The 13914-nt window shown below is 44.0% G+C and overlaps 1 protein-coding gene across 1 annotated transcript in view; it reads right to left on the reverse strand.

The window, feature by feature from the left end:
* Positions 1–13914, reverse strand: part of KIAA2012 (KIAA2012 ortholog) — a 120488-nt gene that overhangs the window by 41680 nt on the left and 64894 nt on the right. The window contains exon 14 of the mRNA XM_022567431.3: positions 4730–4867. Within this exon, the coding sequence (XP_022423139.2) occupies positions 4730–4867 (138 nt within the window). The remainder of the gene's footprint in view (positions 1–4729; positions 4868–13914) is intronic.

Here is a 13914-nt window from a genome sequence, read left to right on the forward strand (position 1 = left end):
TCCTCAGTTTCCTCATTTGCATGGTGGCGAACTGCACACTTAACAGGAAGGGGGTTGGGGAAATTAAATAATGTTTAATATGTGAGAGGCCTGGCTCTTGGCAGGGACCAGTGAATGTTTCTTTCTTTCTCTCTGTGAACTGAACCCTTTATAGATATGAACATACTTTGAAAATTATTATTTCATGTAATTCTCACCTCACTGCTGAGAGGCAGGTATGGAGGTCCCAGCATTATTATCTCCAATTTTACTAAAGAGGCAGCGGAATCCCAGATGCATTACAAGGTTACTCAGAGTCAGAGAAAACCCAGGGCTTCCCAACTGCTGGTCAGATACTTTAATACTGATAATAGTCTACTTAATCCTGGGCTTCCTTCTTTGGGGACTGTAACAGACTCAATGCCCTGAAAATTTTTCCTGGCGAAATTATTATTCAAGTGTCCTTGAATCATTGCATCTCGAAACCAGCTTGTGATCCCTTTGCAGCTCTCCTGCTGGTGGTCAACAAAGCTGGTTTCAAGGACTCTAGGCACTAGAACTTGCCTCCTGAGGGGCCTGCTCCATCTTAGGACAACATCTTGAGCCCAACATTGTTTTGCTGTTACTTCTCACTGAAATCCATGCTGTCTTTTCCCCACATGACCACAGGATTCAGTGGCAGTGACAGCCATCCTCTGCTTGGTGGCATGTGCCCACACCTGCCTGCATAAGTAAAACGCAGGGCTGGCCCCAAACCAGGGGCAGGGGACTGTTCAAAGTACCTGATTTCAGGCAGGTTCCTCTGCCTTGATTTGAGGGTACCAAGTGATAACTGCCTGTGTGAATGCTGTGAGGTGGAACTTATTTCTCATTCTTCACATCTTCTGGGCATAACATACATACTCTTTGATGTCAATGTTGAGTATAAGCATATTCAATTCTGTATCTAGCATTAATTGGCATTATTGCTATTTTCTTCCCCACTACCACGAACCCTGATAATTTATTAAAATTCCTGGGGGAAAAAAAATCTCTACCTTAATTTATTCATCAATTACCATTTCTTTTTCAAAAACAGATTTTTAGGGCTTCCCTGGTGGTACAGTGGTTGAGAGTCTGCCTGCCGATGCAGGGGACACGGGTTCGTGCCCCGGTCCGGGAGGATCCCACATGCCGCAGAGCGGCTGGGCCCGTGAGCCATGGCCGCTGAGCCTGCGCTTCCAGAGCCTGTGCTCCGCAGTGGGAGAGGCCACAACAGTGAGAGGCCCGCGTACTGCAAAAAAAAAAAAAAAATTTTAAAAAACATGGTTCAATTTTTACGTGAACCCAGATGTACTCTGGATCGTGTTTCCCCATGTCTAAGCGTGATACGGATTATCCTATAAAATGGGCTAATAGCATTGCCTTCAGTGTTATCAATAGGTTTTTAAATTTGAGGAGGGTTCCACGTGTAATAACTGAGAAATGAATGAGTCTCTCCTATAGCAACCTGTGCCTGCCTCTGCCATAACACTGTGCTGATATTATCTGCTTCTTGTTTATCTTCCTCTTAGATTATAGGCTCCTTGGAAGGCCAGGGATGGAGATGATTCATCTCTGTGTTCTCAGTGCCTAGCACAGTGTCTGATATACAATGGATGCTCAATATATGTTGTCTGAAGGAAAGTGGATGATCATTGGGAGAGAAAGCTTTATGTTGGGTCCACAGAATGCAGGTGGGAGTGAGGGGAAGGGCAGAGTACTGGAGAGTCAGAAAATATTCCTGCAACAGACTGGATGAGTGCACAGGGATGGAATTTTCTAGAAGGAGCTGTGCTGGATGCTTAGCTAATGTGGTAGGCAGTGCTTTTGATTGGATAGGACTCAGTTGGGGTCTGCAGGGTTGAAAACATGGGACCCGGAGCAGGGCTGCCTGACTTTGAATCTTGTTTCTGCCATATTCCAACTGTATGTCATGTGAGAAGTTACTTCAGCTCTCAAGACCTTAATTTTCTCATCTGTAAAATGGGATAACACTACCTACTTCTTAGATTCGTTTTTTGAGTTAAATGAGTTCTTGCATGTAAAACTTAGAACAAAGCCTGGCATGGAGTAAGTTCATTTATGTTAGCAATTGTGATTATTTACATCTCTTTCCATTTTCCTTTTCTGCCTCAATATTTTTATTTCTTACCCTCATCCCCTGAAATGTGTACTGCTTCCAACATGCACCAGGAAAAAATGAATGAAATGTCCTGTGACTAGGCAGGAAATGCACAAATGAAATATGTAGACTGAATTGGACAGCCTGTATGCCTTTCTTGATTTGAACTCTCCATCCTTTGCTGTACAATCCTGAGATTTGTGTCTTTCTACAAGGCACTCCCTAAGAATCTGGGAGCTACCGTGTCAACAAGGAGAAGGTCTATCTAGGGGGAGCTGTTAACACTGAACATTTGCAAGAAAAGATATAGTCTTTGGGGCAAGGACTGGTCTGGGAGTCAGAAAGTCTAGCGTGTCCCCATGAGTCTCATGTAGAAGCAGGCTAAGTTACAATTTCTGTGAGTCTTAAAAAGGGTGGACTGGAAAGCGGGCCTTAGGGATAACAATGCCTTTCCTTCTACAAGGAAAAGGACGCCAAAGTTGCTGGATGAAAAAGTGTAATACAAAAGCATTGTGGACACTAAATACACAAAAAATTATTGTAAAATTCCTCACTTGCAGCTTCTAGAGGCTCCATAAATATTTTATTATTTCCATAGCAACTATCAATTTACTATATATGTTGCCTGGAGCAGGACAAGGATTTATCTGTTTCGTTTGCTGTTGTATCTCAAATGCCCAGAAAGTGCCGGACACATATTAGGTAGTAGATGCTCATTATGGGTTGAATGAATGAATAGTGGTAATGATGATATCTCATCCCAGGAAGTACCAACCATAATTCTTCAAGCCCTGAGGGAAGAACCAAACTGTTGCTAAGTAAACGAAAAGGATAGTTTCATTAATATAAGTGTTTTGGGATGAACCGTGTTCCTCCAAAATTCATATGTTGAAGTCTACCCTCAGTACCCCAGAATGTGACCGTGTTTGGAGACAGGATCTTTAAAGAGGTAAAATGAGGTCATTAGGGTGGGCTGTAATCCAATATGACTGGTGTCCTTATAAGGAGAGGAGATTAGGACACAGACTGCATGTAGAGGGAGGACCATGTGAAGACACATAGAGAAGATGGCTATCTATTGACACAAGCAATGAGAAAGGCCTCGGAAGAATTCAACTCTGCTGACACCTTCAGCCTGGACTTCTAGCCTCCAGAATTGTGAGAAAATAAATTTCTGTTGTTTAAGCCATCCAGTCTGTGGTACATTGTTGTGGTGACCCTAGCAAGCTAATACAATGAGTAATGAATCAAGGTAATTATTTTGAATACTTGTAGCAAAAATCTTTTGTTTTGCTCCCCAGAATCGTTATCTTATTCAACTTTTAGGTTTTCTTTTTTTCCTTTTTGAGACACTCCTCCCCTCCCTCCTATGAGTTCCTGTGGCTCCAGGCTGGGAAAATCAGAGTATTCCATTCCCCTGGCCATGGCGATTCATTTGCATACAGGCATGTGACCCAAGTTGGGCCAACGATTTAGAAAACAGAAGCTCATGGCTATCTTGCAACCATGGGGAAAGAGCCTATCTAAGAGGAAACAGGAAAGCAGAGCCCAGCCATGGAGAGGGACAGATTTGGGGCAAATACATGACTCTTAAACAAAGCCCCACCTTGCCGAGCTGGGATTGGGGTCGTCCAAAGAAGAGGTAACCTAAGAACTTTGGATCAGTGAGTTTAGGAGGGTGACCCTCACGACCTTGGAAGTCCCTGCCAGTCTATAGCACTGGATAGTGCCACCATCAAGAACCCCATGAGTATTTGGTTTCTTCTCCTTTGTTTTTGTCTTTCTTAGTCACTTCTTATCAAGGGCCTGGGATGTTGTCCTCGAGGGTAGGATGAAGGATCTGAGATCCTTCCATGCCAAGACTTGCTTTGTTCCTGATCAATTTCATATATTCCAAGGTCATATATTTCCTGTTCATTCACCTCCGAGGGGGCAAAGAATGGGGAGAAAGAAGGTTTTAAGCCAGAGGGCTGTGGGATGAAAAGGGGGTCAATTCATGGATCATTTAGGAAGCGTCTTCCATGTGCCAGGCGCTGTTAGATGCTGGGGCAGGAAGGCATATTGCAAAGATGGACAAATGCCATCCCCACCACAGGAGCTCTCAGTACCCTAAGCTGGACACAAAGCTGAGCTTGGGAGAGTAATGAACTCCTAGAGAGCAGAAAACAGGGTCAGACATCCAGAAGAGGATTGGCAGTTGCCTTCTAAATGGTTAACTCAAGTATTAGTCTTCCCTGTAGTAGGAATATCAGCTCTACCAAGTGACGGTGGTAAAACAGTAACTATTATTTTAGCTACTGTCAAGATAAAATGAATTATATTTGCCTGTTTTATGAGTGGTTCAAGGTTATCCTTTCTCCTCTCTGTTCCCTGTCCTCCTTCAACCGAACCAGACACCCAACTGATTTGTCCCCGATGGCTGCCTGTGATTACTGTCCTAATTTGTTCTCTCTTCATGTGCTACAAACTGCCTATTTTCTGTCCCTTCTGATAAAGCAAGATCTCTGAGGGACTTCTGAAGCTGTTTTTGTGCCATGCAGAAGTGCATTAACTGGAATTCCTGTGTGTGTGTCTATAAAACCCCTAGTCTTCTCAGTGTGAGAGCACCTTCAGGAGCGGCGTCATGTCGATGTGCAGCTTACGCGCGTAAAATTCTTTTCTGTTTGAACATATCAGCCCTTTATTTATACAACTTTGAGGCTCTCCTGTCTTCTGAGCTGCTGCCTCCAAGGACTGCTGGGCTCCCTGTGAAGAGAAGCAGAAAGCCCCACTTTCATAGGAATGATACACAGTGTGACAAGAGCTAGTCCGAATCCCCAAATATTTATAGAAAGCAATTCTTCATCGTTGGAACACTAATTGTAACACCTATTTTTACCATGGAAGACACAGGGGATCCATATGTACAGAGAATAATCCGAGTTTGGTTAATAATTCATACCTGGGGTTGGCGTAATGGGAAAATGGGAAAAGGGACCTTATGTTCGAGGGTAGTACTCATTTTATTTAATCCTCTCAACAACCCTGCAAGGCACGTATTGTTATTCCCATTTTGCAGGTGAGGAACTGGAGGCTCTGGGAGGTTAAGTCACTTGCCCAAAGCCATACAGCTGTTAAACGGTAGAGCCGAAATCATGGACGGCCTAAAACTCCTTTTTTAATGAGGTCTTTTTTGATACATCTACAGCTTCTATGAACAGTTATCAAACCTGCCTTGCAGCAAATAAAGTTATATCAAGATTCCAGTTTATTCCCAAATTTAAAATGTATTTGGTGTGTTAGAAAGAGTGATTTGAACAAATCTAGCAGAGAGGGAAGGAAGAATGGGCCGTTGGAGGAGTCTGGGAGGCCCTGGGGGCTCTCCCACCTCCTGTCGCCACAACATGCAAATGGTGTCATGCCTCAGAGCGACAAAGTATAATCTGAACTTGCTTTCCAGCCCATGCCCCATACTGCAACCTAGGTGATCTTTCTGGATGCAGACTGGACCACATCATTCTTCAAAGGTCCTTACCCTCAGGATGAAGGCCAACCTTCTTAAAAGGCTTATAAGACCCTTCCTGCCTGGCCCTGGACTGCCTTTCCTATCTCATTCCGTCATTCAACAAATATTTATTGAATGCTTGTTCTATGCCCAGGAGAGAGGATATGGCAGTGTAAGAAGCAGACAGAAGTCTTCACTCTCAGGAAAACTGCACATACATCCTACTGAGGGGGAAGAGAAGCGAACGGGTGGCACATAAGTAATGTCTGAAGGTGATTCGTGATGTAGAGAGAAATAAAGCAGAGAGGGGAGTGAGGAGTAGCTGGCGAGGGTGGGTGGCGGCGGCAATTTTAAGCAGTCAAGGGCCCCTCTTCCCACCTGCCCTGGCAAGAGAGCAGTGTTAGCGCAAAGCCCGCAAGAAGGCGAGGGAAGTTTCTGTAGGGCTCTCTGCAGGAAGTTTTGACCTCGCTGTGGGAATAGCAAGTTCAGAGGGCTGCCATCAACATTGACCCTTGCTTCAGTTCCTGGAGCAAGGCTGCCCGCATGCCCTTCCCTCCCTGGGAAACACACCCCTCCCTTCTAACTCCTCTGCATCCTTCAGGTCTGGCTCATCTGTGCTTCCCATGACAACCCAGAGAACTGAGCCCTTCCCACCGTTGCCCAGAGTGACACTCATGCTTGTACAGCCACCTCTCCTCCACACTAGGCTGTAAGCTCCATGAGGGCGGGAACCACAACTATCCTGTTTCCAAATAGCTGCAGTGCCAGGCACAGAGTCTGGAAATGGGTACACACTTGATACGTACTTTCAGAATACACACTTGATACGTACTTTCAGAATACACACTTGATACATACTTTCAGAATACACACTTGATACACACTTGATACATACTTTCAGAATACACACTTGATACATACTTTCAGAATACACACTTGATACACACTTGATACGTACTTTCAGAATACACACTTGATACACACTTGATACATACTTTCAGAATACACACTTGATACACACTTGATACATACTTTCAGAATACACACTTGATACATACTTTCAGAATACACACTTGATACACACTTGATACATACTTTCAGAATACACACTTGATACATACTTTCAGAATACACACTTGATACACACTTGATACATACTTTCAGAATACACACTTGATACACACTTGATACATACTTTCAGAATACACACTTGATACATACTTTCAGAATACACACTTGATACACACTTGATACATACTTTCAGAATACACACTTGATACACACTTGATACATACTTTCAGAACAAGAGGAATGATAACATTACCAGCAAGCTACATGTTATGGCCCAACTTAGTTAAAATAGGGAGGGCAAGATTCCGAAGGCAGCAAGGAAGATCCCATGTGCTGCAACTAAGACCCGGCACAGTGAAAGAAAGAAAGAAAGAGAGAGAGAGAGAGAGGGGGGGAGGGAGGGAGAGAGGGAGAGAGAGAGAGAGAGAGAGAGAGGGAGGAAGAAAGAAGGAAAGAAAGAAAGAAAGAAAGAAAGAAAGAAAGAAAGAAAGAAAGAAAGAAAGAAAAAGAAATAAATAGAAAAAAAAGTTTAAAAAAGAATAAGGAGGGCAAGAAAGACAGCTTTCCAGGAAGCATGTGCTGACCTCCAGAGGCCTGTCCTCTGCGTAGCACTGGCTCCTCATTCCCAAAGAGGAAAGTTACTTGTTATTTTTCAGGGCTGATTTCCTGGGGTCACATACATTAGTGTGCCATGAGATCACCCTGGGTGTGGATTTGATAATTTCCATGTTTTCTAAGAGACTAACTCACGGATGGCTGTCTCTCTGGGCGTACCCCTCCTTCCCATCACATTTATATTACTTTTAAGTGTTAATGATGAATTAACAGTTCGTGGGTCCCCACAAGCAGCCATCATTCCGATGAACACCCACACCCTTTTCCTTTGTTTTGAAATGTGGCTAGAGAGAAAGGTTCTTCTGGACAAATATCCAATTTTTTGTCATCTCAGCTATATATCTGATTCACTTCTCAGAGTGAGACCTCCCCTCCCTGTTTCTAGATCAGATGAAAGCGTCTGGTCCAATCAAGAATCAGACAAAGTATTTCAAGCTTTCTAGCTTCCGAAACCATGCATGAATCACTGGGTGGAGTAATAGAAATCAGACAATACTGATTTGAGGGAAATTTCTCTATTATCTCTAAGAGAAGATTTTGTGTTAGGTCGGAGGACAAAAGGCACAGCCAAGACTAGTTCCAATGGCTGGAGTTACTTTAACTCCTTATGTGGGGCTCAGATTAAAGAGTGGGGAGTTGAGAGGCTTTGAGAAAAGTCTCTCCAAATCACTTGACCTATAAATCGTTTGATAAAACAATTCTCTTGACTATGTGGCTCATCTCCCTAATGTTTAGGGGCCATCAATTCTGGCTTGATGGAACGTTTCCAGTGAAGGCTCTATAGTCACTGGAGTGTGCAGTACTGTTTTTGCTTATTATGATGGAGTATTCTAACAAACAAATGATAGTGAAAGGGGGTTTGGGAGATGGGAGGAAAGAAGATTAAATACTTAAAGAGGTTTCTGGGAGGTAGTGGTAAGAGGAGAGAAGGAAAGTTGAAAGCAGGAAAGAAAGCTATGCATTGGGGTGGTTTTTCATTTCACTTTATTCATTTAACTGATATTTATTGAGTGCTACTGTGTGTGTGTCATACAAACAAACACATGAAGAAGAATGATTTTAGATGGTGATAAATCTGTGAAGACAATGAAATGGTGACAGGATGGAGTTTGGTGAGGGAGGGGATGGGGTTTGCCCTTGGGTGATCAGGGAAGACCTCGCTAGGGAAGTGACATTTGAGCAGAGAGCTGGGTGACAAGAAGGGGCCAGTCCTGGAAGGATCTATCTTTAGCAGTCAGTGTAGCCTGTATCTGATTATTCAGAGGGGTTCTTTGAAAAGGAAAGTAGAATTCCTGATATCTAGACCTGTTCTGCCCCAGCCTTCTGACTCCATCCCGGACCCTGTGAGGTACCCCTCTGTTTTCTAGGTGGTAGAGCCATCATAATCGACGCTTGTAGCTCTTAAAGATGGCAGAATAAATAGTAAAAGGGAGTTAAGGCCTCAGGGAGTAGAGGGGAGAAGAAAACACAAAGAAAGGGAAGGAAAACAGGGCAAGTAGAAGAAAGTGGAGATGCCTGACGCTTTTTCGTTTTTTTCTGTGTACGCTTCAGTGGGAATGATTACAAAACTGATGGCAGGGTGAGATGCTTAGCAGAAAATCAAAACCCATTCCTTCACCTATATTGTATTGTAAATACTTTAATATTATTATGTTCTGCTAAAAACACCTGGAAGCCTTTCTCTTCAGGAAATGAAACAATAAAGATTAACGAGTTAATTTGGTAAATCTGATTTGAATTGCACAGAAGCCGTTGTGTAAGTGCTTGGCATTTAAAAAGTTATCTGACATTTAAAAGGAGATGACTGTTAATGAATTCAAGAGCTAATCTTATGCTCCGACAGACTGAGCCATGGGAAATCCAGGTTTACTATCTTGCTGTAAACATAATGTGATTCACTTGAAAGCCAGAACAAAAAAGAGCTATCGGCTGTTTACTAATATCCATTTGCACACATATATAACGTAGTAAAACTAACAGAGGACGTCCATTAAACAAAATACATATCATTTCCTTTCTTATTCTTGGGTTACACTATCTGAGCTACAAACTCAAGGAGAAACCCTCTCTCCAATAATTTTTCCTCCGCCTTTCAAGTTGTGTATTTTGAAGGGTCACCAGCATGGGTTGGCTCTGAAGTCACTGGAACGTCTTACCTTAAGAAGGAAAAGGAGATTCTAAACCCAACCAGCTAGATCTCCACCTACGGGTCCCACAGAGCCACCACAGACACAGATCTGTCGCAGGCAGCTCTTTACTTCTCCCACTCCTTCCTAATTGGGGTTCCCCATCCCGGTAGCTGCGGCTTCGTGGTTCCAAGAAGAGCTATGGTCCCTCATTAAGGAGGCTGCAACACTCTCGCTGTCTGTCTCCCACACAGCTCACAGCTTCATTCTGCCTGAGAGCAAGCTGCCAAGAGTCTCTGGGAACCTGTGGGCAAGCTTGAGCTGGAGGAGGAAAACAGAAGGAAGGAGGGCCTCTGTAGCCAAGACCTGAAATACGCTACACACCCCACCATTATCTTAATGCATGGAGAGTGGGGTCGGGAGGCCTTTGCTGAAACCCTCATGTGGTCCATCAAGTTGTCACATCAAACCTCTATGCACACAGGGCGTTTGTCCCCTCCTGTGAGCAAACAAAAGGAAAAGAGTCAGACGCTTCTTTGGACCACTGGGCCCCCCTCCTTGGCTGAGAGTCTGTCCTTCCACTTTCCTGGAAGGTGAGGGTCCGGGTGGCTCTGAATCCCGGTGGGGATGGAGAAGTCACTGAGGGTGGGGACCAAATCCTGGAGAAGGTCACTCCTGCCTGGTGCTAGGAGCTCAGGGGTCTGGCAAGTTCCCCTGTGCTTGGCCTTCCCAGGCCCTGTTATTTCTTGCTCTTGGCATTCTGTGGAACTAAAAGTGGGCAGTAGGAATGGGGACACAGGTGGGGCTGAGTGGGGCATGGAACTCTGCTGGACTCCCTACGGCTGGCTGGGCTTCCTGGGGAGGGATCTGAGTGGGCCAGGGGCTCTGTATACACTCTCAGCTCAGGTTGACATGGAGGGGACCCAGCGCGCGCAAGGCCAGCCACCTGGCCACCCTGAGTCCCACTCTGAGACCTTCTCTCTGTTAGGTTTCCCTGGCCTGGAGGAGCAGGAGAACTTTAGTCTTCAGAAGGCCAGACGGAACATCAGGATCTCAACTCAACAACCTGGGCTGCTGCATGGCCTCCTTCCGAGGAGCAGACGGGACCCCAAACCGCAGCGTGGTTCCATCCACCGCAAGTCTGCCCAGTGGTCCATGTGCCTGTCTCCTGCGTTCATTTTGGCCATCTGACATCCTGGCCCACTTTTTATGTTCTCAAGGCAATTTGGTGCTGGTGAAATGGGCCGAGTGGACAGTTTTAGGAGGCCTCCACAAGGAGGCGTGGTGGAGGTACAGTTTTGTTGGAAACCAGAGAAGAGCTTTCTTGTTCCCCTCCTGTCGCGAATTTTAGTCTTCATCCACTTCATCCTCAACTCTATGGAAGGAGATTTTTACATCCTCCTAAGCATTTACAAATTAGCCCAAGAGCTAGCAAACAGTGGACCAGGAAGAGAAACACAGCAATCTCTAGTCTTAACTTCTATGAGAGACTCATGTGGTGACTTTTGTCAACTCCTTAAGCTTTCTGTGCCTGAGTTTCTCTACCTCAGTGTTTTCCTCAAGGAACTTTTGAATAATGAAACCCAGGAGACTTTAATTCCAAGGCTTCAACTATCTGGAAGTAAATCTTATCTAATTGACATTGTTCTAACTGACATTGTCCTCAGTTTAATTAAGTGCTTTGTTGACACAACAGAATCATTGTTTATCTGGCTTAGCAGAAGCTGGAGGAGAAAAAATGTAAGCCAAAATAGTGACCTCGTCTGCCCCAGGGGAGATAGAAGATAGAGCTTTTTCTGTGAGGGGGTGTCTGGCTACATTCAGGCCGGAACTCTGCCTGTATTTGAGAGATGACACATCCTGTTTTAGACTTAGATGGGGAGACGGGAGGTGGTGGGGTGCAGGGTGGGAAATCTGAACAAGTCCCCAGCTCCTTCTAACCCCAAACTTTAACCCCAAACTGTGTGACTTCCTTGTTATGTTGGCTCCAGTGTGACTTTTCCAATGTGACAACTGAGAGACAGGGAATCTCAACTTGCAAACTGATTTCATTGTAAAAAAAATGAAATTTTCACTAGAAAAAGAAATGTTACCTGTGGTGCTTTGATTCCCACATGGGCCCATAAAAACTTATCTAACCCATAATTTAGCTTGGCTAAGGAGCTGAACTAGTCCTGGTAATGCTGGAATAGCAGAGGGCTGGAAGAAGAGAAAGAAAGATATCCTTTTCTTTTCTGCCCCCTTCCATTGCCCGCCTGTCCTCTGACCTCTCACTGTTCCTGGGCAGCCATGTGCTGGGGGAGTTGGGGCGCTGCTGGATACGGGGTCCTCACTACAAAATTCTCTGCTTCACCCCCCGCCCCTCCCCTTCCCCTCGGCCTTCAGCTGTGCTCCCGTAAGGGGTAGGGAGAACAATTAAAAAACAATCCACAATGAGATATGAGAAACCCAAAGGAATCTGCAATAGGTAGAATTACATAAAGTAGTGAAACAAAATTCCAGACAGCATGGAGGATATTTGAGGTGTCTGGGCTTGGGGGTTGAGGGTGGGTGGAGTGGAGGAGGGGCGAAACGGTAGGTAGATTGACTTGTAGCCCTTTAATTTATTCCTGCCATTCAAGCTTCTCCTCTTCTACATCTGCACCCTTAGATTGTACACAAGCTCTGAGTTCTGTTTTATAATAGCTTTCAAGCAGAGGGCGAGGGAATAGAATAATAATTCCTATTGTAATTTATCAGGATTGCCTACTGACAACATTGTGCTAATCCTTTTCCATATGTTGTTTCATCTAATCATTGTCACGACCCCATGAGGAAAATATCATTGTCCTTTGTGGGTGAGGAAATTGAGCCTCAGAGAGGTTAAATAACCTGCCTGAAACCACACAGTCAGTGTGGAAGAAGCTGGGATCTAAAAGCAACTTTGTGGGATTCCCAAACCAGTAGGCCTTTTGGCAAGTGCAGGTAGCATGTTAAATGGGGCCCTGTCTGTCATGACATCTGTTTCCTCATCTGTAAATGACAATAACTGTACCTACCTCATAGGGCTGTTTTAAGGATTAAGGGAGATAATTCTAAATCCTGCACATAGGAAACCTCAAATACATTGGCTGTTATGACCATTTAAAAAGACCCTCTTGATAATGGAGGGATAATTATTGAAGCTTATGATAGGTACATGGAGGTTCATTATACTATTCTCTCTACTTTTGCATGTATTTGAAATTTTCCATAATAAAAATAAAAAAGAAAATCAGGCACATATCATGTGTCTGGTTGGATCTAGTAGCCAACAGATCAATAAATACAGACTTACTGGAATAAATAATAGTTGCAGTGAAAATTCAACAAATAAGAGTCTCGACTTTGTAATTAAAAACAAGTCCTTCTCAGTAAATTATCCTTAAATTGTCAATGGAGTTTTTGGTTTGACAAAGTAATCCTGTGGGTAAGATTGAGCCAGAAGATGAAGTTTGCTTAGATCTTCAAAAAAACCAACCAAAGCTATTTACAAAACCAAGGAGAGCGGCGGGGCAGGGCGATGGAGGGGGCAGGCTGACGGGGGAAGAGCTGAGGGGGGAAGAGCATGGAGCTGGGGAAATGCTGTGCCATACCTTTAGAAATGAGAAACAGGAGGATAGAAGGTGGGGAGGAAAGGGAACTTCTCCAGGTGAGGAGATGCAGATGGTTAATTCTCCCAGGCATCCCTGCTAGGCCCAGTCTCACTTATCAGCCTCCAAAAAGATCTCCAAGCAGGATGCCTAGTGACACATCCAATCTGCACAAGACCCAAAGCTTCTCAGAGACTGAAACACCAAATCATGGCAACCAACAGTAGGAAGTATTCTGAGATGGTGTGAGGTGTTAGAGAAACGGCAGCTGAACTTCTGTATCATTTCACTGGAAAGAAAAGAAGTGCAATCTCCAAATCCTACTTAAAGGCTTTTTTCCAACCAGGACATGGACGTTAATGTCAATAAGAGATTTATTTATCAATTTTTCTTTTTTTGAGGAGCTACCGTGTGCCAAGAACTGTCCTAAACATGTGAGATGCTAGGGTGAATAAAGCAGAATAAGAAAAAAAAAGTCTGTCTTTAAAGAGTAGTAGCTTGCTCTCTTAGAAAACAGCAAAAAAGTTCAACAAAAGGCAGGGTATGGTTCAGAAGGACACTGAAACAAAAGGCTACCTTTGTACCTTGCACAAAAACTTAGTGTGTCTACAGGTGTTCTATTTTTCTCCTGAAAGAAGAAGGCTGAAAGGGGAGATGAACACCATCTGTGAAACCACAGAAGAAACAGATGGGGTAAACACAGGTTTATTCAACCTAAATCCTTAGTGCGCTAGAATTACAGGCTACTCTTTGAAATCCAAAAGAGGTAAATTTAGGACACATAAGATCAAATATGAGTTTATACTGTTGTAAACTCATGAAACCTGAACTCAAGAGACAGTATAGGTCGAAAGAGAAGTGGCTTTGTGAAATGGGAAAAGGGGA

Source organism: Delphinapterus leucas, chromosome 8, assembly GCF_059928025.1.
Source record: "Delphinapterus leucas isolate spDelLeu-1000000601 "Yukka" chromosome 8, BTC_Dleu_Yukka2, whole genome shotgun sequence".
Taxonomy (NCBI): Eukaryota; Metazoa; Chordata; class Mammalia; order Artiodactyla; family Monodontidae; genus Delphinapterus; species Delphinapterus leucas.